Source organism: Cryptotermes secundus, unplaced genomic scaffold (genome assembly GCF_002891405.2).
Source record: "Cryptotermes secundus unplaced genomic scaffold, Csec_1.0 scaffold117, whole genome shotgun sequence".
NCBI lineage: Eukaryota > Metazoa > Arthropoda > Insecta > Blattodea > Kalotermitidae > Cryptotermes > Cryptotermes secundus.
Genome location: NW_019737981.1, coordinates 3,392,644 through 3,418,875, shown reverse-complemented (window position 1 = coordinate 3,418,875; position 26,232 = coordinate 3,392,644). Strand labels below are relative to the sequence as shown.

The 26,232-nt window shown below is 35.4% G+C and overlaps 2 protein-coding genes across 12 annotated transcripts in view; both read right to left on the bottom strand.

Annotated features, from left to right (window-relative positions):
* Positions 1 to 71: 71 nt before the first annotated feature.
* On the bottom strand, positions 72 to 12,828 carry LOC111870534 (platelet-activating factor acetylhydrolase IB subunit beta homolog). Its single transcript, XM_023862895.2, has 4 exons — positions 12,620 to 12,828; positions 10,403 to 10,609; positions 8,148 to 8,270; positions 72 to 6,446 (listed from the first exon to the last, which is right to left on the bottom strand). The coding sequence occupies exons 1-4, from the start codon at positions 12,683 to 12,685 to the stop codon at positions 6,165 to 6,167; spliced, it is 678 nt and encodes a 225-aa protein (XP_023718663.1). The 5' UTR covers positions 12,686 to 12,828; the 3' UTR covers positions 72 to 6,164.
* A 3,131-nt stretch (positions 12,829 to 15,959) lies between these two features.
* The window catches only part of LOC111870535 (protein SERAC1), a 474,375-nt gene continuing 464,102 nt past the window's right edge, over positions 15,960 to 26,232 (bottom strand). For 9 of the 11 annotated variants that reach the window (XM_033753882.1, XM_033753888.1, XM_033753884.1 and 6 more), the window contains 8 exons: positions 22,988 to 23,245; positions 22,245 to 22,440; positions 19,701 to 19,865; positions 18,871 to 18,998; positions 17,487 to 17,645; positions 16,725 to 16,871; positions 16,573 to 16,639; positions 15,960 to 16,127 (listed from right to left, as the gene is read on the bottom strand). In XM_033753882.1, coding sequence (XP_033609773.1) covers positions 16,064 to 16,127; positions 16,573 to 16,639; positions 16,725 to 16,871; positions 17,487 to 17,645; positions 18,871 to 18,998; positions 19,701 to 19,865; positions 22,245 to 22,440; positions 22,988 to 23,245 — 1,184 coding nt within the window. In that variant the 3' untranslated portion in view covers positions 15,960 to 16,063. Of the gene's footprint in view, positions 16,128 to 16,572; positions 16,659 to 16,724; positions 16,872 to 17,486; positions 17,687 to 18,870; positions 18,999 to 19,700; positions 19,866 to 22,244; positions 22,441 to 22,987; positions 23,246 to 26,232 lie in introns of those variants that run through there. The other 2 variants (XR_004513678.1, XM_033753887.1) reach the window with 2 other exon arrangements.

Sequence of the window (26,232 nt, the reverse complement as noted above, 5' to 3'; positions counted from 1 at the left end):
AATCAGAAAAATGCAAATACAGTATTTGCTCAGTTGTGTGAACTATACAAGCCTAACAAAAACTCATTTCATACAATACACAGCCATTTATTATGTCATGCTCATATATAATATTCTCCCAGACTGAAACTTGAGCCAATTCTGAAGATAAATTAAAGGGAGAAGAACTGTTTTACATATCAGTTGTATTAAACAAATTAACAGTTTATACATACACTAAACAATTATGGATGTAAGAGACATGTTTAAAAAATCTTTCATTGGTTTCTTATGTGTCAGTAATACAAAATCAATCAAAAATGAAGTATGTACCACTGCATTACATTTTCTGACAAATTTTTATCATCACCATCACAAACATTGTTCTCACTGCTGTTGCTGAACACAACAAAATAAAACAATCTCAATAAATGACCCAACAAAATTGAACAATTGAGAACATAGTTCATAACCAATTTTAGGGTTCCATCTGAAGGAAAATCAATGCACATTACATTTTGGAAAACAGCAAGATAATGAAAATATATGTATGAGAAATTATAGCAAAGGATTGTGATGATTCAGAATGTAAGCAGGATTTAATCTTTCACTGTTTCACTGTTTATAACTGAGTTACATTTGTTATCAGTACATACACACGGGCTGTTTCATATGGATATGTCATGTAACACATGCCATTACAAACAGAAGGAATTATAATTTGCATTCCTGCCATTTTGCTTGTAAGTAACCTTTTAAGTAACAAACTACTAACAAAGGATCAATCCATTTCAGTCATATTACAGTGCTGACAGCTGTTCTAACGTCTTGTGACAGTAAAGGGGTTAAGGGGGACTATTCCACTTTCATAGTTATGTATCCAATAAATCCATATCTACATGTCTGCTCTCCTGTTGTCAGTGTCTGAAGCTACATCAGTTCATTTGTTTACAATGGTTGACTTGTATTCAGGATGTGTTGTACACGTCTACTGTAAGTGACAAATATTAATAACAGAAGTACGTACATAGATGAACTCCATGCAACTGTCACAATGTGCTGACAGCAGTTTTATGATGCTGGATCAGCAACTGAAGATATGAAATGGGCTATCATCCAGAAAGTAGTAAAAAAATTGTTAAGGATATTTGTATAACTGCTTAGCATGCCCACTAAGCTCCTGCGTGCAGTTTATTACACGTTTTAACTTCAAACAGAGGTAATTATGTATCAATATCCTCTGTTCTTAATTATTCATAGTACTTCTCCTCTCCATTACTGCAGATAGTTGAGGGTTCTCTATAATTTGCAAGTATCACATTAAAATAAAACGGTTACTGTGAATTACATATAATCATGTAAATGTATTGCAAAGTTGTCCCTGCATGAAGCCTCAAGCAATGAAAATCAAACCTACTTCATAAGCATAGTGAACATGAAACTATAGTATTCTCATTCCACAAAAATACTGTACATCCAAACCTCACTATAACACACAAATATCCTCATACCCAGTGCCATGGTGATATTTTTCAGTGGCATAAAATGATCGAAATTCTCTAGTACAGATAAATAATAGTTTTGGCAGTAATGATAAATGTGCAGATAAATTTTACAACACAAACAAAATATCAAGAATCAATTCAATACCATTTGTTTTCTGCTCAAAACTAACTTTGTTTTTATGAAATACTTGGAATGGCTAATGGTATTTTAGCCAAAATTTATTACTTTCCATGGGAAGTAAAGTTTATGGTTTCAACATGTTTGTGTATCTTAGTCTTGCAAATAGCATTTGAACCAATTATCATTTTAATGAAACTTGATACATATGGTGTAACAATGGCAATCAACTCACATTCTAATCTTCAACTCTCTGCCATCAGTAATTAATTACAACATGACAGCCTGGCAAAAACCCCAGAAAGAAGAATGTTAGACAACAGTGTCAAATTACTTTTATTAAGAATGTCAGATAAACACATGGCAACTACAAAAAAATCTGTATTTTATTTTCATTTTCATAATAATAAATGATCCACCCTTACAGGTGGGGAATTCAAATTTTGTATAGAAAAGATAATCCATATACCCACAAATTCAGAACTGATGGAAAAATTCTGTCTTCTGTGATGCAACAGCACATAGTCCAGTGAAAGTCAACTAATGTTTCAGGGGAACATACTATCTCCATCTTCAAGGTTGAAGAAGAAACCAGCCTGAAGCAGGCAGCAAACAGAGAAATCTTAAAACAGGTTCATTCTTTATTTAAATTTCATTAATTGGTTCATTCTTTATTTGCATTTCTTTCATTTGTTTACTTCTGTGTTGTTTCTTCTCTTGAGGGCTAAAAATTATGAAAATGGTGAAAGAACAAAATTCTTGAGGTCATATCAGGAAATTTTCAGATAATCAAAATTCCATGCAGGCCACTACATTACCATAAACCTTTCCTGAAATTTGTAGAGCTGACATAAAAAGCAGGTTTGAATTGTAGCCATATACTAGCAAAGAGACTGCAAGGCCTGCCTGAACATCAAGTAGTAACCAGGTATTAACACAAAATTTGTAAAGATTAGGCAGTGATAGCACAGGAGCTGTAAATAGTGGCCAGATCTCAAACAGCATCCAGGTACTATCACGAAAAATATAAATAGTAGCAAGGTCTAAATCAGTGGCCAAGTAAAAGCAGGTATCTTGCAGCCACAAATGATCAGTAAGACACTAATGACTGTTCATAAAAAAATTCTGATAATACCATTACTTCATAGGACAAGAACTTTTTTAAATAGTTTTCATAGCTAAGAAAAGATTTCTTTTATACCCTCCCTGGATAAGGAGGCTCACACTTGGTGTATCTTCATACCTACTCTTTTGAATTTCTATACAAAACCCAAAACTTTTCATTTAATTCATTAAAATTTCAAAATTCAAGTCTTATAAACTGTAGATGGACCTTAACAGAGAAACCTTAAATAGCAGCCTATCTACCATTCAGACACATTCAGTACACAATTTAATTTCATCCACATTCATTTAACACAGAGAAGCATTTACAGAAAAACAGAAACCTAAGTTCTATCCAGAACTGATGCTTGGCACAATATGAAATAAGTTTACTTCATTATACACGTTTTCCTTCAGTGCATAAGTGTGTTATAATAAGATTTAATTGCATAACAGCATATTTTCATGAATACAGCAATCAACATATGCAGATCAATGACAATGATCATCATAAATCGATTCTGTCTGATACTGCCAACATTACATGTGAAATATACAGTTTGCCAAAAAAAAATCATGCAACAAACAAGACAGGTAGACTTATTTGAAAAATTATACAGATTATCCATTTGAGCATGCACGTTCACAAAATGGCATCATCTTTCTTTCAGTTTTCTCTAGCTTTGCTTTATACCATGGTAACAACTGAGACAGAATACTGCCACACCAGAAAATATGGAAACTTATAGACATCATAATAAACAGTAATGAACACAATCATGCTACTCTTATGAATAAATCATTTTTACTATTAAAGTCAATTAATGCATAAATGACTCTAGCTCATGTGTTCTACTCTCTGTACACCGGAATGTACCAACAGTGCCACAGGATATACTTGCATAAATAATTTACATTTGTCTATGAGAACATTAGTCCAATGCGTTGCATGATTTTATGATTAACCTGTATTATGTACTGTTGATAGTTTAGACTGATGATCTGGGTTATGTCTCTTAGTAGTGGGCAACACTGACATTTGACAGAGTGGCATATATACATTCATACTTTTTCTAGTCCTGAACACGGCATCTCAACACCTTGCATGACTGCTTCATATATCCATATTCAAACACTCACATAAGTCAGAAACTTCCAAATAACTGCTCACTTGAAGGTAGGCTTATCTGTATTTTTACCTAGAATTCAAGGTAATTTTAAAAACATGAATTCTGCAAATGCAGTACAGTATTATGACTACTCAGCCTATGAATATTCAGATCAGGACATTACACATTATCAATTAACAAGAGACAATTCAAATCCTCTACAGCAAGAACAAATTAATGTTCATTTCTGCTATGAGGCTGCCTCACAGAAAAGAAAAGAAGACAGGGAGCAGGAAGAGATGATGAAGGTGGAGGAACAGAAGTGAAAGATTATATAAAAATAAACTGCAGAATTTACATTCATTTTGTTATTTTGCTGTTCAAGAAACACTCATTAAAAATGTATCCATTTTTGATGACATGGGCCTCAAATATTTTTATTTTTAAAACTTCTCGTGAATTATGCTGATATCTGCAACTCCTGCACTCTGCTAAAATTAAAATCTGTGTTTGGAAATTCATGTTTCTGTGTTGTTACAGATTACAAATGAGACATTTTCTTTTTTAGTTTTCACAATCTGTTTCAATAATTGGGTAAAGTTTACAGATAAAATCCTACAGAATAAAAAATGAACATGCAGAATTGTCCTAGCTGTTCTTTTATGATAAACAGAGATGGGAAGCATGAGTGCACATCTTTTGTACATTATGAACTGTTAGAGTAACTGCATCTTTGATGTCAATGTTCATGTACCTTTAGGAGTGCATTTCATACATACAAAATTAATTTTATTGTTACTTATGCAGGATTCTACCTACTGTATACTTATGTCATGTAACTTGCCTAGTGCAGAATCCAGAGTAAAGCTACAAAGCAAATCCTCCTAACAAAGAAGCTGTACATAAGGCTTAGTGGCAGCAGTCTTCTGTAATGTACTGGCCTGTATTAAAGTGTGAGCAAGTGGTACCGAACAGTCATCTGACAATTCTGTTGGCACCACAATTTGACAAGACAAGGCAATTATTTTACACCAGTAACTTATAATGTTATTAATAACAGACACTTGAAAATGCTTGTTCAAATAAATATTCTTGGTGTTTGCTCAAAGAAATTACTGTTTTCTTCTTGTCTCCTAGTGCCATAGGTTAAGGAGCTAAGAAACTACTTACCTTCTTGATATTTAAATAGCTCATAAGATATATGGAGCTAGTGTTCCTCCCACATACTAGCTCCAGGTCTCAGTTCCTTATTTCAACATTAAGTACTGTAAAATAACTTTACTGTGCTTTAAGAAAAGGATATTAGTTGGGATTACAATCTATCTAAATAGTATCAAGATAGTGTTACTAGAAGCTGATTTTTATTTAAACTAATAAATATTTCTTAACTCAATGTTGTATAATAATGCAAATTTTAAACAATGACCTGAGCTTCTATTCAAATTTTGCACAATGATGTAGAATGTTATATGACCACACATTGTCAACTGCACAACCTCTGCAAGTCTCCTGGCCCACTGTGCAAAGGAAAGACGGTTCCTTACTTCCAGCTACTCGTGAGTCCAGTGTCATGAAAATGAGCCTGCTTCAAATCAGAAACTGTTTCTGACACAAAGCCTTTATTATAGGGATGTTTTATGGGTTCAAATCAACACCCACAACAAAATATCAAAGATGACACCAAAGAAAAGTGTTCTGACAAACTTGGTAAGAAAAGACTGCATTGGCAATAAACAAATCTACATATATACCAGAAGTACAGTTCAAACATAATCTTGATATAGCACTTGATGGATGATTTTCCAAAACACCCACTGAAAGTAAATCCTAGATATTCTACTGTGTTGAGGCACAAACCTAAGTTGCAACAATTCTTTATAAATTATGAGCTTATGCTTCAGTTATGAGAAATTGGAATTTACCTTTAATGGAGGATTTATTTTCACTTTTATCCATACACTGCAGAGAACTGTTTCAAAAACATTTATAAAATCTTGCTCATTTTTTTAAATAGGGCCATTTTGTAGAATCCATTGAAATAAACAAATTAAGAAAATATTTCAGAAGTACATCTTAAATTTTCATGGGGTTAAAAACCCCATAGTGAAGGAAACTTGTATCTTTATACACAATATTAAATTAAAGTTATGTATCATTCTGCCATTCTTTCTCCAGTATGAGAACCACTTTATCTGGATATAATCATGCTTCACAGGAAGAATGGTCAGATCTTCAGACACTTGTGCATGTACTGTGTTTCTGAACAGAAGCTCACTTCTTCTTATCAACAGCATGACCTGAACCGGGGTCTTGCTGACATTTGCGAGACACACACAATTTACTCTTCATTCACTCTGAAGGTGTCAGATCCTTCTCAGTCTCTCCCTCTGTTAACAGCTGTGTTAACAACTCATACACTGGCTCAAATGCTTTACAGTAGCCAGAGTTTGTTAGGTGAAGATAATCGTGCATGTCATGATGACTGATTGTGCCATCTAATTGGATAAATCCCTTGTCAATTACAACAGTCTCACACTTTGGCACTGCAGAAACTTTGGAATGCACTAATTTATTTACTTCAGCATTACGGTCTCTCAAGGGATTGGGATTTTGTCCTCTTGGAAGCAATGTCTAGGGAAAAGAACATAACATTGAACAATCTGCTCAAATAACAGCAAAACTATGCAAACACTATGGTGTGAGAATCTGAAGGTTTAGTGCCACTAATATTGAAGTCTGCCAGTGAGCTTAATCAAGTGTCAGTCCTCGCATCCTCACACTGCATCATGTTATTTCCTTGTTTCTCCAGTTTTAGCTATATACACAGCTCATGCCCTAGATTTTATTACTATAACAGTTTTAGGTGACTTGTATAAATCAAATATTGTGGAGCTATTTCAAGGAAATGGCGGCTCTGGTCTAGGAAACCGAGATTAACGGACTTGGGGATCCATGGTGCTGACCACGTGAATCCCTCCATCCGCTAAAGTTGGCACTAACTTAGCTGACAAGCAGTGATCGCTTGGTCGGTATAGTTTGCTTGCAGACTACAGGCCACGGAGCATAAATCACACAGTTCATTATGTAATACTGTAAATTTCCAATTTGCTTTACTTGTCCCAGGTCTATATATTTTACCAAAAAATTATTTTCAGTAATTAACATTCTTCACCCTTAGTGAAGAGTCCACAAAACTAAGCACCATCACCATGCCTTCTTAACCTTGGTGCCAGATGGAGATGTGTAGTCAGCCTCATGCACCAAGTGCTTTATCTCGAAGGGAAAGACCCCAGTATCCACTGGCTGTACTTGTTTGGATACAGCGGTGGCACACTTCAGGAGAACATAGTTGCCTATAACTACACCAAAGTTTCAGGTGGACCACATAAAGGCTACTTTCTTACAGCAAACCTTTAGTTCCTATAAATCTTAAATTGTTAATAATTCATTCAGGCAATTTAAATGTATAATCAAGCAATAAAGTGTGATTTAGCTTGTATGCTGGACATGCACACAGGTCAAATCAAATCCTAACTGAGCTAAATTTCTTAATACTACTAGTACTTAATAACTACTGTTATTCTTGTTTTTGTTTCTATATGTACGTTTATGGTAAATATTCCAACCAAATTTCCAATGTCTATCTCAGATGTTTTACAAGTTATTGCCAGAAAACTTAAAGTTAAATACAAAGTCCAAGTATATGACATTTTGTTGTTTTCCATTCTTTAAAATAATTTACTGCTTTTCAAACACCTATTACCATACAACATTTCAGGACCCTGAAATTACTGACCACATGAAATAAAAGAATTACAAATTTTTATGAACACCATTCATTAAGTAAGTTTTGAGGTTTTCACGGCAATCACTATGAAGAAAGTCGTCTTCTGGGTTTAGGCACCGTGTATTCTTCGTTTTGCCCAAAATGAAGAATACATGGTGCCTAAACCCAGAAGACGACTTTCACCATTCACTAAGTTCAGAGGTTGTGCATGCATGCATGCACGCACACAAATAATAGTGATCTTTCCTTGAGAAAGATGGCTAAAATAGTGGACATACTGGACACGAAGGACCAATCTATGGCATGAATATGTTCATGAGTAACTACACCAATATCTCTATCCAATCACCTGCTTATGCCAGCTGTTATATTAGTCTTCAATAGGAAACAGGCATAAACTTCAGTGTGCCATGCAATTTAGAAGTAAACTGGATGCACAGTAAATTAATTTCTTACTTATGGCTGGTCCTTTCAATGAACATTCCATCAGGAATAAGAATGTTGATCAAAATCTTATAATAATCAAGGTAAAACAAAAAGTTTACCGGTAGAACAATGTATGCATCAGGTTGTTTTTCACGAATCACTCGTACTAATTCCATTATTCCTTCTGCAATTTGTTCTGCAGTGCAATGAAAATTATTTGTTCCTGCAAGCACCACAACCACCTAAAAGAGGAAGTGGTACAATTAAAACAAGCTACTGGGATTTCAATTTTAAAGCATAATTGACTTCCAATCCTCTCCATGCTTAGTTTTATTTGGCAATTATGTTAGATTTTGCTTGTATGTATCCTTGGTAACAACAGATATACTTCTAATGGTAAACAATTAAAATATATAATAAAATATGACAAAGAGACATATTTTTACTGATACTCTGAAATATCAATGGTGTTTAGAGCAGGTGGTTAGTGCCTCAATGCAAAATATCTCATTCACAGAACAAAAGAGGATATCTCTCATTAGCTCTGCCAAGTACAGAATGTTCCATAATTTTCTGCAAAAACAAGTTGCTCCTACTACTCAGTATCAGAACATACACTGCAACTTCTACAGCAGAAGTTGTTTATTTTCGTTTTTACTATAACGCCTTTACAGAGGATCAAATAGGACACTACTTGGTAAGGCATGATTAAAATTATTATGAATTTATATAAATAATAGGAAAGAGTTTATGTCTACATATGTTACCTGGTTCATTCTGTGTGATGTTCTCCCACCACAGTGGTTTTCATACTTACACAAGTGGTTGCTCTCTGTTCAATACTGTGCTATCTGAAGGATAAAGATGTAACTTAATTTCGTGTTCTAGGGAGAAATGAGATAACAAGGCAAGGTATAAAATGGAAGAAGGAAAAAAGAACGGGCAGTCGAAGGCTCAAAGTACTAAAGAAATGACAGCCCATTAACTTTCAATGGACTTTTCTATAAGTAAACATGAAATTTTGATGGCACCATATATAAAACAATTTTAATATTAAAATTTGTGGACATGGTTACAACTTCAATCACATCAAATTTCATATGCCTAACTACAATGGCTTATCAGTTATAAAAGCAGAATTACTGTTATGACAATTTCATTATGTCATTTAATAAACAATTATCTTTTACAGAAGTGTAATATTTGTTACCTCTTTCTAAGGGACCCTACAGAGCAGGTGTCTCCCCCCCTCATTTGAGGACGGAAAAAGATCCTGTTTCTGAAACACTGTGTTTTCTGGTTTTTAGAATACTAGACAATGGACAAAAATCTGAAAACGCAATAATTCTGAGTGTTATACACCATCGTCAGAACCCTTTTAAAATCTTCCTGTTACACATTACTTGCATATATCACATTCAATTGTCAGGTATTACATTTTTTTTTTGTATTTTATTAAATGTTCATCATACAGAAATATGTTTCAAATAAAAGTTGTAGATTAATGAAACCTGTATTTTATGTTAGGCGACAATTTTTATATAATGAACTCTTTTTATATAGTTTATAGCTTTGTTTCATTTCTTATAAAATAAGAGTTAGAATGGATAAAAAGGCAGTTAAATTTATTGTGATTAACTATTGATTTGGTATTGATAATATGGTTGTACTGTTTACATACTGTTTGGCTGGTGCCTTGTTTTACAGTGTATTTTGTCCGCTATATACCGCTATATGTCCGCTGGAATATAACAACAAGACTGCAACACTGACTTCATAATATGAAACATTACATGAATAGTTTTTAACCATATTTTATTGCATAACTTTTGTTTTATACTAATTTTATAATTGTATTATGTTTTTATACCATGTATTAGTATAGTGTAACACAGCTGTCACGTATCCAGCTCTACTGTCACACTGAAATGCAGTTCAATAGTGTGTGAGTGCAGTAACCATGTATTTGCCTGATGATGCCATTAAAAGCCGAAATATGTAGCTAAGGTGATGCTGACCTGACTGTTTCGTTGTTGTGTTACGATGGATCCCAATAAAGAATTGTATATAAGTTTGATGTGTTTCATTCTGGTCCGTCACACTAACAATTACAAATATAAATCACTCCGTCCAATGTGACCTGTAAGTTTTTTACTACATGAAAACTTACAGGTCACATTGGACGAAGTGATTTATATTTGTAATTGTATATAATAACACAACAAGAGGCACACAATGAAGATTCTGTTACAAGTTTGGTGCATGATACCGCCATGTATGTGTTCCCTAAACATCTCAAATACGTAATCACCATATTGCAAAGTTGGTTTGAAATCACTATAACGTAGACAAGCCCATAATAAAATCTGATTACCTTGGGATTAATGTGATCCAGTTCTCCATTTTCAACCCGCCATAAAACATTCTGTATCTGATCACCACCTATGCCGAAGTTCAGAGCATGCATGGGAGCAAAGAAGTTGTTCCACATTTCAGTGTGAACCAATCTCTGTATTAGAGAATCACCAATAAATACAACATCTGGTTCCTTTTCTTTTGTTTCCATCAGGAAACGCTTGTGCTGTAAAGAAAGTACTTATTGAAACTGAAGATTAATGAAGGGTTAATTACACAATTACACTTTCAGGTTATGCATATAACTTTGGCTTTTGGGATTCACCCACACTATGTACTGAAGGCATTTCAGTATTTCGGCACCATTGCAGTCACCACCTTCAGGGTGATTGTGAAAGGAAAGACGAAGTGGACAGATATACATATTTTGGATTAAGAGGTGGGGTGTGGGGGACAGTATCAAATGGCTCAGAATTTGAACTCAGGATCCAAATAAGCAGTGCTAACTAATGACATTCTCTTTAATGGATGTGATGCAACCAATTATTGTTATACTCATGGAATTACTCTTCTTTTGGTTCTTAACCAACTGAAAGTCAGTTTGTTTTGAGAAGCAAGCCTAGACTGGGATTTTTATCTATTTCAAAATTAACAGAGATAAAAACAATTATTCTGCATATATCCTTAATTCTTGGAACACGAAATGATGTGCTACATAAGAGTACACTCTATGTCATAAAGTAATTGCATGTCATGTCATAAGCGTCTGGAAATTGATACTATCCATTTAAAAAAATTTAAAAGTTTACAGTGTAAAATGAAACCAAAATATGGCAGATGGTGACTCTGTTTTGCAGTCTGCTTTACACTACACTGAAGAAAAATTATTTTTTTAAAATCTTGAACTATGAACAAAAATTATGATAGGCAAAAACAGTTGTGCCACACGTGCAAAATGGTTACAGATGGTGACAGTGTTTTATATTCTGCTTTATACTACATAGAAGAGGAAGATCATTTTTATTCTTGAACCATAAATGCATATAAAGTTAGGCACATACAGTGTCATGGCTGCTAAAGGGTTAATCTGTATTATTCTTTTTAAATCAGATTTACTAGAATTTGTCTTTTATGCATCTGGGTTATTTTGGAATATATATCTATGGCTGCCTCAATGGGAATTTGATTGTCTGTTCCATTTGCATGTTATTTATTACAAATTATTTTATCAATTTCAGATGCTCTGGTACTACAAAGATGGGTGACAAAGTTTCTGCAATGATTCATTTCAAAGCTTCTTGCATTGGCTGCACTGCTTATTTTGCATGCAGGTAAAGCACAAATTCCCTTCGTGTTTGGGAAATACTTTCGACCTTAACCAGCCAGTTGTAGTGTCGTTGTAACAAAATTAACTTTGCATTCCACATTCCATATGTGCCAAAGAGAAGCAGAAATTTTTTTAGCTCTAATTAATAATGGAGAATCGAAATGTTTCATTTTTGGGCATTTCAGGAATCACATCTATTTCAGACACAAGAGTAGTAAAATACGGAAGTCGTGCATGCAATCAATATTTTGGAGACTTAACATACTGTTAAATTTTAGATGTAAATGATGAATGGAAATTCACAGTATTGTATCATATAAGTTACAGTAAAAGAATAACTTACAGCAGTTTTTTTCTTCATACATATTATGTAATAGATTATAAAAAACTTTCTTTAAACTTTCTTGTAAAAGCAGTGAGTACTAGGAACACCATAAATGCACAAAAATGAAAATTTTGCAAGGGATGGGGACGACCTTGTTAATAATACACAAATTTATAAAATTTTGGACTGTCAAGTCTCATACTGACGTGTTAGAAAAAAAGGAACTACAAATTATTCAAATCATCCAATCTTTTTCCAAGATGTCTGTTAGGCATTCTGAATTATGACATTTCTATATCTACGATACTCAACGTGACCGGTGACACTCATGAATATCTAGCTATCAGTAAGTCACTTGTCGAGGCTTTCACAAATTATAGCGTATATTAACAGATTGTTAACTGAATACGAAAGAGCTCACCATTTTCTTAATTGTTAAATCTTCAATATGATGTTTATATAATCACAATTACCGGTCTTTATCACAAATATCAATACCACAATGCAATACCCTCCGTCAAAACACGGTTGGGAGGTTAGGTTCCGTACTAATTCAATGGACATGCCTATTTAAGTTTTCTTACCATACTTATCCACCTTCCATCGCCGTGTATGTCTTCAACGGGAGTTGGTATAGTCGCAGGATTCATAGTTTCATAAAGTGATCGTATAATGTAACTGCAATGCAAACATCCAAATTGAAACCCACACTTCCTTTGACGATAACGGCACAGAGTCACATCAATGCTTTATAACAGCGTAAAGGCACGGATTACAATCAGTTTGGGGTCACCGGAATCAATTATCTGTGCTCAAATACGCTGTGGTATAACAGCCAGTCACAGATTACTAGATTACTACATTTCGTTTCAAAAGGTAAATTGACCCACTTGGCCCTGTGCTTAATTAGTTCAGCAAACGTCATGACTGATACCGACTGAGCTATCTCGTCTTATCAGATTCTAGCGATATGAGGTTCTCACTGTACTCATAGCGGTGGCAATGAGACATACGGTCTTATGGGATGAAACGTCATGTATTTCAGCCGTATGCCGCCTGCATCTTGCTTGGCTTACTGTACGACTCTAAAGGATGAGGCGGTAGGTTTCTCTGAAACGTCGAATACACGACGGTTCAACCCAAAATATCGTACTCGTCACGTGCATTAAAGTTCCAGTTCGAAATACATGCTAGTCTTGGTGGAGTTTACCTACTGAACTGGCCTTATTTGAGCATCTTTTCTTTGACAAATGTATTGTGACTGTGCCAGTATACCTAGACATGTTGGAGGTATTTCTCATTCCTATTTTGGAGAAGAGTCTCAATGACATGCTGTTCCAAGATTGAGCACCTCCACATGTTTCAGAAGGATGCAACTGACTTCATAACAACTTCCCAGGAAGCAGATGCACAGTGATTGGCATATCACTTGGCCACCTCTTTTGCCCAACCTTATGCCCCTCAATCTTTTTCTTTTGGGAGTACATCAAGGAAGCTGTGTTTGTGCCACCACTGGTACCATTTTGCCAGAACTTTCTGGGAAAATAAGAGCTGCAGTGGCTACAGTTCTGACTTGTCTAATACACAGATTGAAGTTTAATACAAATAATGACATACAAGGTGTGACAATTTAATTCCCAGAATGGCCGCTGTGCTGAGGTGAAATCATGTATCCTAGCACGTTTGGACATGTTTCAGCTTGCATTTACATGAGAGGCAGACCAAATGAGTCGTTCATTCCCAGCAACAGAGGAAGTAGTACGTGTCCGCGGTATACTGTTGGTGGAAAAATGAGTGACAAGAATTTGGAGCAGCAGATAAACACCAAGTTTGTGTGAAGTTTGCTAAAAATGCTCGTGAAACGTTAGCCCTATTAACAGTGGCTTATGGTGAATATGCTACGAAGAAACCTAGTGTTTCTGAATGGCACAGGCAGTTGAAGGAAGGGCTAGATGTGAAAGATGACCCAAGAAGTGGGCAGCCAAAAGCGCAATGGGCAGGTGAAAATGTGGACAGAGTACAAACCTTGGTGCACTCAGAATGAAGATTAGGTGTAAGACTAATAGCAGAAGAATTGAATATGAATAGGGAAACAGTTCGACAGACTGTTATGGAGGATTTGGGAATGAGAATAATTTCCACAAAGATGGTGCCTCGAATCTTGACAGATGACCAGAAACAACATCAGCTTCACATCACCTGATCTTTTACACAATGCAGAGATGTTTGATAGGGTCATCACCAGTGATGAAACACAGCATTTTCAAAACAACCCAGAAATAAAGTGCCAGAGCATGCAGTGGAAAACACAAAATTCAAATCAGCTGAAAAAAAAAACCACACGTTTCGCTTGTAGTTCAAGACCACGCTTGTATGTTTCTTCAATCACAAGGGGATAGTTCACTATGAATTCATTGCTCAAGGACAAATGGTGAATCAACAGTGTTATTTGGAAGTGCTGACAAGGTTACGGGAATCCGTTCAGAGGAAAAGACCTGAACTCTGACCTGACAAGTGGATTCTACACCATGACAATGGCCCTGTGCATGATATGTCGAGTTTGCGAATTCCTATCTAAGAAGTCCATTACATCCACCTTATTCACCTGACTTAGCCCTCTGTGATTTTTGGCTCTTTCCAACATTAAAAATTGCCCGGAAGGAATAAAGATTTGCTGACATTACTGCGCGGTATTCTGGGAAACGATTCTCAGAACTGTTTCTGGCAGTGGCACCATCACCTCACAGAGTGCATAGCTTCACAAGGAGCGTATTTCGAAGGTGACAGCAGCTGCTAGTGCACAGGTAATCAAATTTTGCTTTCACAGGGCCATTCCACAAATTAAATTGTTGCATCTTGTATGCCAGGCCACTTATAGTATCTGCATTTTAACACCTGTAAAATGTAAGTAACAAAGACTTCAACCTACTCAAATGCCTTTATTTTTAATCTGTCCACTTCAGTTCATCAGCACTGTCACAGCAAAATGGTATACATGTGTACATATGTTGAGCCGTCTCTCAAGGGACTGCAGGGACAAGTTGGAGGATGCCAGGCTAGTGTACATATGCACTGCTCCGTTCTGTGATCTAAAGGAAATACAAGCAATTTGTCTATTTTTTTTTATTTGTTTCATTCTGGTCCATCACACTAACAATTATAAATACAAACCACTCCGTCCAATGTGACATATAAGTTTTTACTACGTTAAAACTTATCTCCCTTACATGTTTTGGTCCTTACGGGTCATCTTCAGAGGGAACATCATTACAAACTGGAAACTACCATCAGAATAGGTGTTTTGATTTAAAACACATACACTTATATCCTATTATGCACAGTACGCTTAAAGTCGAACGTTTCAAAATCACAGCAGCTTCCTGGTGTTGTAAAGTTTTTAAAAGTTCCTAGATGTTATTTAAAAAAACCTTTATTGTCAATAGTTAAAATTTTTTAAACCACATAGGTTCATGTCCGTACTCCTATCGTCCTCCTTGTATGGGGCAGATTTTGTGCCGCCTGTCTATCTTGACGAGAAGGTTCTTGATGTCTTCCAGGGTTTGTTCGTGGCTTGCTGTGTTGCTTTTCACTGTGATTGTGAAATGTTTGACTTTATGCGTACTGTGCATAATAGGATATAAGTGTATGTATTTTAAATCAAAACACCTATTGTGATGGTAGTTTCCAGTTTGTAATGATGTTCCCTCTGAAGATGGCCTGTAAGGACTGAAACATGTAAGGGAGATAAGTTTTAACAGAGTAAAAACTTATATGTCACATTGGACGGAGTAGTTTGTATTTATAATTTGTCTAATATTATGAATAATGGAATTTCCTAGTATATCATTATGTACTAGCCATTTTGCTGTACCAAACTGCTTTCCACAGGAAAGGCAGGGAATGCAGGATTAAAAAAAACTGATGCAGAGTGAACTCATTTATCAGTACAACAAATATGGTTTAATACAGTAAAATATAACAACCTGTACAGTAGTTACAAAGTCAGATGTAACAAAAATCAGCCCAGGTTACTCATCTGCTGGTAGATACTTCTGAATTAGATGCAGCAGTTTCTGGTACAGGAATGATTGTCTGCAATCAAAGCCATCAGTCAATGTTTAAAGTTACTCCTGTTCCAAATCTTCATGATATTAAGCTTCAAAGACCATGAAGAGGAGGTAATACCTCAAGCATTCTTAATATATGGAAGGATTCCAGTTCTCAGACAGCTTTAGTATTATGTTCACAATGGATTAATGGAAAGATTATTATTATTATTATTATTATTATTATTATTATTATTATTCAGAGACTGACACAGGCACTCACACATATGGGCATAACAATGCATCTACAAAAAGGGAACTAAAATTAATTCAGTGTCAGAGATAGAGAATTTGGGACTGACAAGGGTTGCAGCTCTTAATGCTGCTAATAATTCAGAGACAAAAAAGACATGAGAATGATGTCAGCAATGTTTTGGAGGAAAAATTAAGAGGGCTTAATACACATACACAGAATAATCCAGACAGCTTACCGACTGTTTGGTTTGCAGATGTGGAAATGATCTTGCGGTATTTCAAAGAACTCACCAACGCCAGGATCTGAAAAATGAATACATATCTTAAGTCTGACAAGTGCAGACATGTGAATGTAAGTGTACAAACATTCAGATATAAATGTACTCACTCGCTGATTCAGTGGGCACAAACTTAAGCTGCAGATGGAGGGATGAGATATGTGTGGGCTTAGTTTCAGCAAAACTGATTACTTCAATATTTGCCTTCTCCACCAAGTTCAGAAACTCAGTATGCAGACAGAGTAGTGCTGGATAATCTATAAATACAGCCATACACATAACAGCAATATCTTTTACATGTCCAGAAACATATTATTTGTATTAATGTACCACTGTCACAAAATTTTAGATCTTTTTTATTTTTATATGTTCTTTGTACAAAATGAATGCATAACAGGACATAGTCATAGTCATGTAAGCGTGTTTCATTTCCAACCTTACTTAAAGGAAGTCATTCAAAACCTGTTGTTCAGAATTTAATTTTGGATCCTAATGCTACACACAATGTTTTAATGTAATGGAAACATGAAACTTGACCAATCAAACAAATTATAAGTGAGAGTGATTGTACAGAAAAGAAATATGTCTACTACATAATTACTATGTTAAAATTTCTAATAAAATTGACTTCAATATTTTACTTATCTTAGTATAAAAATTATATGCAATAGGGGAAAAAGACCTCTAAGCATTAATCAAACTATATCATGACAGGTATAGCACAACTGCCTCAGCACTAACAAAAACTCAAACTCCGTGATTTTAGTCCACAAGCGAACAGGTCAAGATTTAATAAAATAAATCTGTTCTTCAACTTCAACAGCCAATTACAGGGGGCCACAATGCACATATGCACAAGCCGAAGTACTTACTCTCTCGTAGTTCCCGCACTTCCACTGATGGCCACCAAAGCAGCTGAGCAACTTGTGTCAGATAAACAAGTGGTGAGCCTCGGTGGGGCACACTATAGAACACCACTGCCTTGGTGTTGTCGCACAATCCACGCATTTGCTCATCCCCATCCTTGGATGCTAAATCCATGTCAAATTCTACATCAATTCTGTACATCTCACTGTACAGATACAAATACATTGCTATTATATTGTTTACCTGTGCATGGAATCTTTCATGTCTTTGAAGGTTATCACTGTAATCTGATGGTACAATTATCTAACCTGCATAACAGTGGAAATAAACTGACTGCTTATCAATATTAATTTATCCACCATGGGTATTTCCAAGGGGGAAGGTTATAAATGCGAAGATAAACAATGCTGCACAGACATCTAAATGGTAACCAACTTCTTGGAGGAACCTATAGGCTCCCTCTTCTAATCTGAAGATGGAAGCAGAAGGTTGTTTTGAAGTATTCATAACCACTTATAGGTCCATGTATTGGCATCTTCTTAGAGACTACATCTAACTTTTCAATGACATGAAATCACATACATTAAAATACCCAGGTCAATAAGGCTGTAGACCAAATGTAAATTGACAGGTTTATGGTAGTAAATATTGTACTGCACTGCATCTGTTTTATGCTACTGAACATAAATAACATTCAAAATAATTTACTTTCTCCCATATCAACCTTAATGTTATTTTTTTCACTTCCTTTTCACCCTTTCACAAGTGCGTTGAGAAGACCTCGGAGCTGATGGGAGGATAAATCTCACTGAAATAGACTGTGAAGGTCAGAGATCCATGGTACCATCTGAAGATTGTGTGAGATTGCAGTATTAGTGGTGGTGTTGGAATCATTCTTAGTTACCGATTTCTCTGGTTATTTATTTTTATGAACATTAATATAACACAGACTTTCCACTCTTAAAGGAAATTTTGGTGGTTCTCCAGCAAAGAAAACATTTCTTTGTAGCCATTTTATAAGAGCAATATCTGGTAAGGTTTGTTTAGACAAGCAACAAAAACTGATCAACTCTGGCAAATGCTTTGCAACTTTATTGCTACATACTGCCAACAATGTTGAGGAAAATGTATTGCTATGGCAATTAGCTTCCAGTGTTGCTGCTGTCACGCTGCCACTGCCATGACCACAGTTATCATGGGGGTCATAATTATTGTTATGAAGACTGGAGTCTTCTGAAGAAAGCAGTCTTCTGGGATTTGNAAATGTAGTTCGGAGACATCTCTTTCTGAACTACATGGAGGTGCAATCCAGAAGATATAGTGTTCATAGTCACTGATGTACAGTGCCTTGAAAATTAGGTCAGATTTGAGTTTGAAGCTGAAAGTTACCTTTGGTTAGCATGGACTTGACAAGAAGTCCACCCATAGAGTGGGCAACCCACACAATAGGTCGTGAGCCAAGACCAGCCTGTGTTAGTTTCTTCATCAATTCCTTGCTGCGATATTCCAAGTTCCTCCTGCAGCCATGACAGAATGAGACACTAAGATAATCAATAACTTTGCCAGGCAATCTGGGAGTTGGGAATTTTAAATCCCCTGGTCTGGTGGACAGATTTAAATGTCATCATCTGCTGCTCTACTGTCTTCATCAAGTTCTTTCACTGTCAAATATGACAGCTTAAGCAGAGTCATTCTCTGTTATTAATCCATATTCAAAATATACTCTGCAAATGCACTACTAGCACCCCAAGGACCCAGCTTCATGGAGCTGGCTGGTAATTCATACAGTACTTTTGGTTATTCACTTAAACTAAGGTACATAGTGTACTCCTTCGGCTCTCACTCTAATGGAAAAAGACAGACTGTGTTTGAGAACAAAGTGCTGGGAAGAATATTAGAGCATAAGAAGATGGAGAAGATTACATAATGTGAAGCTGCACAGTGCACACTCTACTTGATAAAAGGTGATTAAATCAAGTAGGATAAGATGGGTAGGCGACATATGCACGAGAAAGTTGAGAAGTGGCTACATCATTCTTGCCAGAAAGCCTAAAGGGAAAAAAATGCTTGGGAGACCAATGTATGTGCGTATATGAGATGACAATAATAAAATGGATCTCATACAAACTCTTCAAGAAGAGCTCTGCTGCATGGAGTTAGTTTAATGCTCCTTATAGTTAGTCACAATAACAAAAGACGTGAAAAAACTGATGACTCACGTGATGCTCTCAACAGGACATATGTTAGTCCACATGGACAAATTGCTATCATAGTTCACACCAATGATGCGCAAGTGATGACAGTCCTGTGGGAGCCAGTCATGTGGCCAGCACATTGAGAATGTCTTGCGGTCCTCCAGTGATTGTCGAACAGAAGGATGACAACTGCACAGAGAAAAGCTTTATATCATTTCATGATTTATTTAAATTGTATTTAACGGTGACACATCAGACAAATTCATTATTTAGTATTCACATATGCTCAAGTCTTGATTCTCACTCACACAATGTAAGGTACCATATCTGTATCTTTATTTTAATTCCATAGATCCTACCAAAGCTATCAGATATAGAACATGTTACATATGCATACATTAGTTCTTAACACAGAACTAGTCACCTTACAGTTACATTCAAAAGGGAAACAATAATTATACATAATTCAGTAATTTAACAAGCATATAGGAATATAGGACTCACAAACTTGAGAGTAATACCTTACTAAGACCATAGCTTAAATATATAAACAAATATCAGATTATAATCAATTAATTTATACAATGTACTATATAAACAGCTATATATAATGTTTAATTCATCTAATGTATAAAATGAATGGAATTACAAAAAAAATTTTCAAGGCCGATTTAAACTGTTTTGTATTATGGGACAAGTCCTTTATTGGAACAGGTAAACTGTTAAGCACCTTAATCCTTGTATAAGTTCCCTTCTGATAAACTGAAAAATGAGATGGTGGGTGATGCAAATCAGGTTTGGTCCTAGTGTCAAAATTATGTATCTCAGAATTTACTTTAAAATGATCGTTTATTATTGAATTATTATATTATTTATGAAATAAATTTTAATAAATAATAATATATTATATTATGAAAGTAATAATTTTAATTCTTCTCTACATGAATCTCTATCTCTAAACCACACCATAATGCTAATAATTCCTTTTTGTAGTACAAAAATTATATTGCCATAATAACAATTTCCCCAAAATATTAGCCCATAAGTCATGATAAAGTGAAAATAGGAATAATATACCATCTTCAATGATTCGTGGAACAAGAATGGCTTAATTGTCCTGTAGTTACAGTTGCATATCATATACAAAACACTAACAGTAGTTTGATAACAAACAGGTTGATAATAATGCATTTACTCATGTAACTGCATCTCCTTTATATTGACAGGATGGCTACTGATTATGTTGCAGTCCTCCTGCTTCCATGTCCCATCCTAGTGGATTGATGGATGGATCTGATTCCACAATAAAACAGCATATGTCTAACTCTGGATTAAAAATTATTACTGCTATTGGAATCATGGACATAATTCCGCCTCCTCTTACCATTCTAATAGTCTGATTGCCTGAAATCATCAGGAATTTCAGCTTGGTCTTAAAACATGTTTAAATTATTCAATCACCAATCATATTAATTAGTGCATGTTTTAATTAACTGCTGTTGCTGCAATCTCTGTGCGCACTGCTGTTCACATCTGTCACTTTCTTAAAGATCACAAGGAGGATTATAGTAATAAAATGTCCATACTTGTGTATCAAATATTTAAAACTTAACTTCCAAAATAATCATCTGGCATGAAAAAATAAATAAAAAGAAACATTTCATCATCTTGCCAACAATGTACACTACATGTCACAAAACTGTGTTGACATTTCTAAATTATAAGTGCAATTGTATGTAATAATAAGACTATCTTCTGGGACAACACATGACATGGCCTGGCAGACAGGTACTAATATGTTGAAGGAACCTGTCATCTCCATCTTTAGGGTATAAGAAGTGAGCCCATCAGTAAAACAATATATTATATAGGGAAGAAAAGGTTGGGACTGGAGCTATGAGTAAGCCAGTGGAAATGTACTTAAAAGGGCTGTTTTCTCAAGGGAGTGGGGGGAGGAGGAAGCATAAGAGAACATAAGAAGGGGGGAAAAGAACAAAAGAAAAAAAGAAGTGTAAGATGAAGCTAGTGGGGTAAAAAATGGAAGAGAAAAGAAGGCAGAAAAAGAGAATGAGGAGAAAGAAGAAATGAGACCCTGAAAATGGCAGTTATCAAGGAGCCCTTATAAGGATCACCAAGTTACAGAAACCAAGTCAAAATATATACTTGGAAAGGGTCTTCCTGCAGTCTTTCAGGGTATAAATAAGGTGCTTTTATGTCTTGATGAGAGAGAGGCCATACTCTCTGTTTATGTTGTGATTTGGAGAAAAGGCACTGGACTTGTGTGCAAAAGTCCTGAATTTAAGATCAGCCAGATTCACTTCGCACACTTCCACATGCTCTTCCCTCCCCTCACCTTCTGACAAAAAACAGTTTGAGAGCTACAAAGCCCTCATTATGGTTCAAAGTCCATGTTGCAAATGGAAGAGTCTGCTTCACAGAAGCCTTCATATCAGAAATGGTGTCTTCACCACTGACAAAGCAGGAACAACTGGCTACAACTGGAGTAAATGTCCACAAAAGGTTTCTTCTGAAAATCTGTATACTTCTTCTGAGACCATGGAAACTTACCCACTATACGAATATGGTCCTTTACCCTCAACATTTGCATTCTCTGGGCAGTCTGAGAGAACCACTTCAAAATCTGACCCTAACATGTCCCATTCATCCTGCTTGAACTCAGTCACATCTCCCAGATATTCCTTCATCCGCTCATCACTTATATTGCAGCCTATGTCTCTTCCACCTTTAGAGCTGCTGCTTTTTTCTGAAAACAAATGATGTATCATGCTTCATCACATAACAAGTGTCACTGTGTTACACATCGCACAAATTTAAATTTCTCAAGTTTAAATCTTTCAAATAATTTTATATATAGGTAGGTACTACCAAAAGTACTCATTCTTTAGCTGGGTCTTTTATAATCTTAACTGCAAAAATGAATGTGAGATTTGAGATTCCTGGATAAGCATCAAAGTTAGAGTCTTCTGGGATGTGACAACATGTAGTTGGGTAGATAAGTACCAGCATTTCAGAGGAACCTGCTGCTTCTATTTTTAGGGGGAAGTGGGAGAGGAAGATGGAGGCAGAGGGATTGTCTTAAATGCACTGTCTTCTTAATCTAAACTGTCTACTATTTAATTTGTAATACCCTTGAATACTTGGCTGCTTGCAAAGGAGATACATTCTATACCTGGAATTTGGAGTGAAAGTGCCAGTACTTTTATTCTAATGGTGGGACTTGTCCCACAACATGCAAACTCCGAGACTTTAATACACATAAATTTTGATCAGTTAAAATGTAACACACTTACGTAAGATGCTTGGACTTGTGTGTTCATGACCTCGCTGGCGCCATGTAAAGAACACTCCACCGAGGAGGCCGTGAATGAATACAACATCAAGTTTTGGTAAATCAACATGGCGCATGGTAGGATGAAGTAAATGCAGGTGTGATGAAAACTTAATTTCAGGTGTGTCATCCATGTCTAGGTTGGCCAATGCACGAGTGGCTGGTACAGAGAGTCGGATATCGGGATGCTGTTTCCACTGAGCCAGAAGCCCAATACAACCTGTTACATGTCATATAGACTCTCATAGCAGGTGTGAACAGTCATGATTATACATTCAAAGTAATAACATCCTATAATAGTTGCTCTGTGCCAAAGGATAATGCAATGAAGGCATAGAGAGAAAATGTAAGTATAGACCCACAGTCTAGACCTCAGCATTAGAGTGGAGGAGTAATCAGCTTCATTCTGGCCACTTTACTCCTGGAGAAAGAATGGTCAGTACCCAATGGATTTTTTTGTCATTGTCCACATTTCTGTTCCATATAAAAAAACCCCAGAATGCTAGTAAATTGGTCTCTATACTGGCAGCGCATGTGTGAGTGGAGCATGATAGTTCAGGGGAACAAATAGAGACCTTTCAAAGAGACTAGGAGACCAGAAAGACTCTTAGAGAAATTCTCTATCTAAAAAATTGTTAAAGAGATATCAATTACTCAAAATTATTGAAAATATTTCAATATGTATGACAAGACAGAAAAATAACATTATTAAAGCCAGCATGACTGATGTTTTCATGAAATTAACTTATCTGGAATGGAGTTCACTCAACTTTCAGGTACTTCCCATTCCCAATATCTTTCATGAAATAGTGCTTAACCAACTAAGGATGGGGACAACTTCAAACTTTTACCTTCGAATATATGAAAAGTGTATTGGGCATGAAATGTAGGTTTTATTTTTCTCTCCAACTTCTGTTTACAATATTTGTCATGCCAACAAATATTCAGTAAGTTGTGTGCGAGACATGCATAAAACGAATGTAGTCATCATCTAAAGTGTCCATTATTGTTGTACGACTGCAATTAAAATTGGAATATAACGGGAAATTTTAGTAACATTTCCCAACATCAAAATTCATGAAAATCTGTTATAGTTTTTGAGCTGAGATGACAGACAGCTGGACAGATGTAACTAAGGTAACAGGTGTATTTCTGCAACTTCATAAAATGCCAAGTTATCAGTAAGATCAACACAACAATATGGGTTAGACTAAGTGAGAATCTGCAAGATCACTGTTTTTGTCTTTCATCTAAGTAGGCAACCCTATTTTAAACTCAATTATGCCTTTATACAAATATTTAATACAGTTACTTTTACTCTCTATTTACATCTCAATGATTATGTCTTTTAGAAATTCTCTCCTTTTGTTCCTCAAGTTCAGCTAGTTTCATATTCCTTATATCTGTCACCACTCAACATAATAACTATGTTGCTTTCTACAAGCTGTGTTCTCATGTTGCCATTCACTGCTTGAACATCTGTTGTGTTTACGAAAGAAGCACGAGGTTTCTATGAACTTTACTCTGTATTAGAGGACTACATCATTAACAACACAAATATCCTGACAAAATTAAATGTTCCAAATATTACGTGTGAAACTGTGCAGTACCAGAATGAATTGGTTACAATACACACATATGTATACACTTGGTTGTCGACTTACAACCGACTTCCATTCTGACTGACAGGTCGCAAGTCGATCTTGTCGTATGTCGGCCATATATTTATTAACAGTATTTGTTAACCTTTCTAATCTTTTTATCATCTTTATAATTTATTTTAAAAATATTTTACATTTTAGTCATGATTTATTTTTCATTTTTTGTGGTTGTAAGTCAACGAGCAAGTGTGTGTGTGTGTGTGTGTGTGTGTGTATATAAGCACTGTAATATAAACCAGTGGGAGAAAGAAACGGTGGATGTTACTTACCAGCAGAAAGAGATGACAAGTTGACTTAATAAGACATCTACCCTTGCACATTTCTAGACAGTTCTCAATTACTGGCCTGTGTGTAGTTTTGAGAGCAATACAGATGACTCTCCTTTCATGTGTCAGAAGACTTCTTGAATACAATTTCATGTACTTTGCATGGATCATATGAATTAATTATCCATAAGTTGTAATGCTAAGAAAACAGCTACTTTTCTTTGAGCAGTCACATTTTTTGGTATTCAGGGTTGGAAATTTAACAGCAACAAGAAGTTCTGAGAATTCCTAAATGTTATTCTCCTATTCCACAAATTTCTAGTTCCACAGATCTTACGTTGTTAATAATATATGTAGGTAAGACACATTTATAATTCAACAACAAAATACAAATAAACTCAAAAGACAGTGTTCTGTGAACCCAACTTTGGTCACAGTTTCTTGTCATTTGCAATTGTAAATATGTAACAGAATTATGACAATAATGACAATTTCATCATCATCATTTCTGTGAAAAATTTATTACTTATGAACAGATTCTGTCTACATTAAATTTGTTGCACATAACCTCAAAAGTCTACCACCATTCTCATGTTTATTATTGTTGCCTTGCAAAGAATATTGTACACATAATTTGTAGGTCTGTTGATAACCTATCTTCACACCAAATTTCATCAAACTGAGGTCAGAAGAAAACTTTTGCATACTCATAACGTTCTTATTTTACATTTTACATTAACAGAAGTTCAATAATTTTTAAGATCTACTTTTACACAGGGCCCTATATTAAGCAGTGCTAGAATCTTTCTCACCTCATATGTTCATACATCCATCATGCTATTATTATTCACTGCAGGAAACTAAAAATTATGAGTCCTCAAGTGGCATAATGTTTATCTCATGTTCCATGAAAGTGAGTCAATTGATCCAAAAGTTTAAGGTGTAACACAAGCTCATGCATGGACACACAGAATGGTCTCATAACCAACATTTTTTTCTTTAAGAAATGAATAAAGTTTGTAAATGGATCTCTCATAAAAAAAATATGGCTTGGTGAACTAATGATATATCAAGTACGATGCAGGTAATAATAAATGTAAAAACTATAATGATCTGTCAGCCAAAATCTCACTGTATGAATTAGTGCCATCCTTGGTGAAGAAACAAATTAAAACCATTCTGCACATAGTGCATGGTAATTCTTTTTATGCACCTTCTTGTATTGTTACCTATATATTTATGAAGATGCAAGATTTTCAGTCAAGAACCTGCTGAATTGG

Coding starts and splice junctions, on each gene's coding strand:
- LOC111870534 (XM_023862895.2), bottom strand. CDS start 12,685: ATGAATCCTGCGACTATACCAACTCCCGTTGAAGACATACACGGCGAT. Junction 10,610..12,619: donor ATGGAAGGTGGATAAGTATG/GTAAGAAAACTT, acceptor CTTTCTTTACAG/CACAAGCGTTTCCTGATGGA. Junction 6,447..8,147: donor ATGCATACATTGTTCTACCG/GTAAACTTTTTG, acceptor TCTTTTCCCTAG/ACATTGCTTCCAAGAGGACA.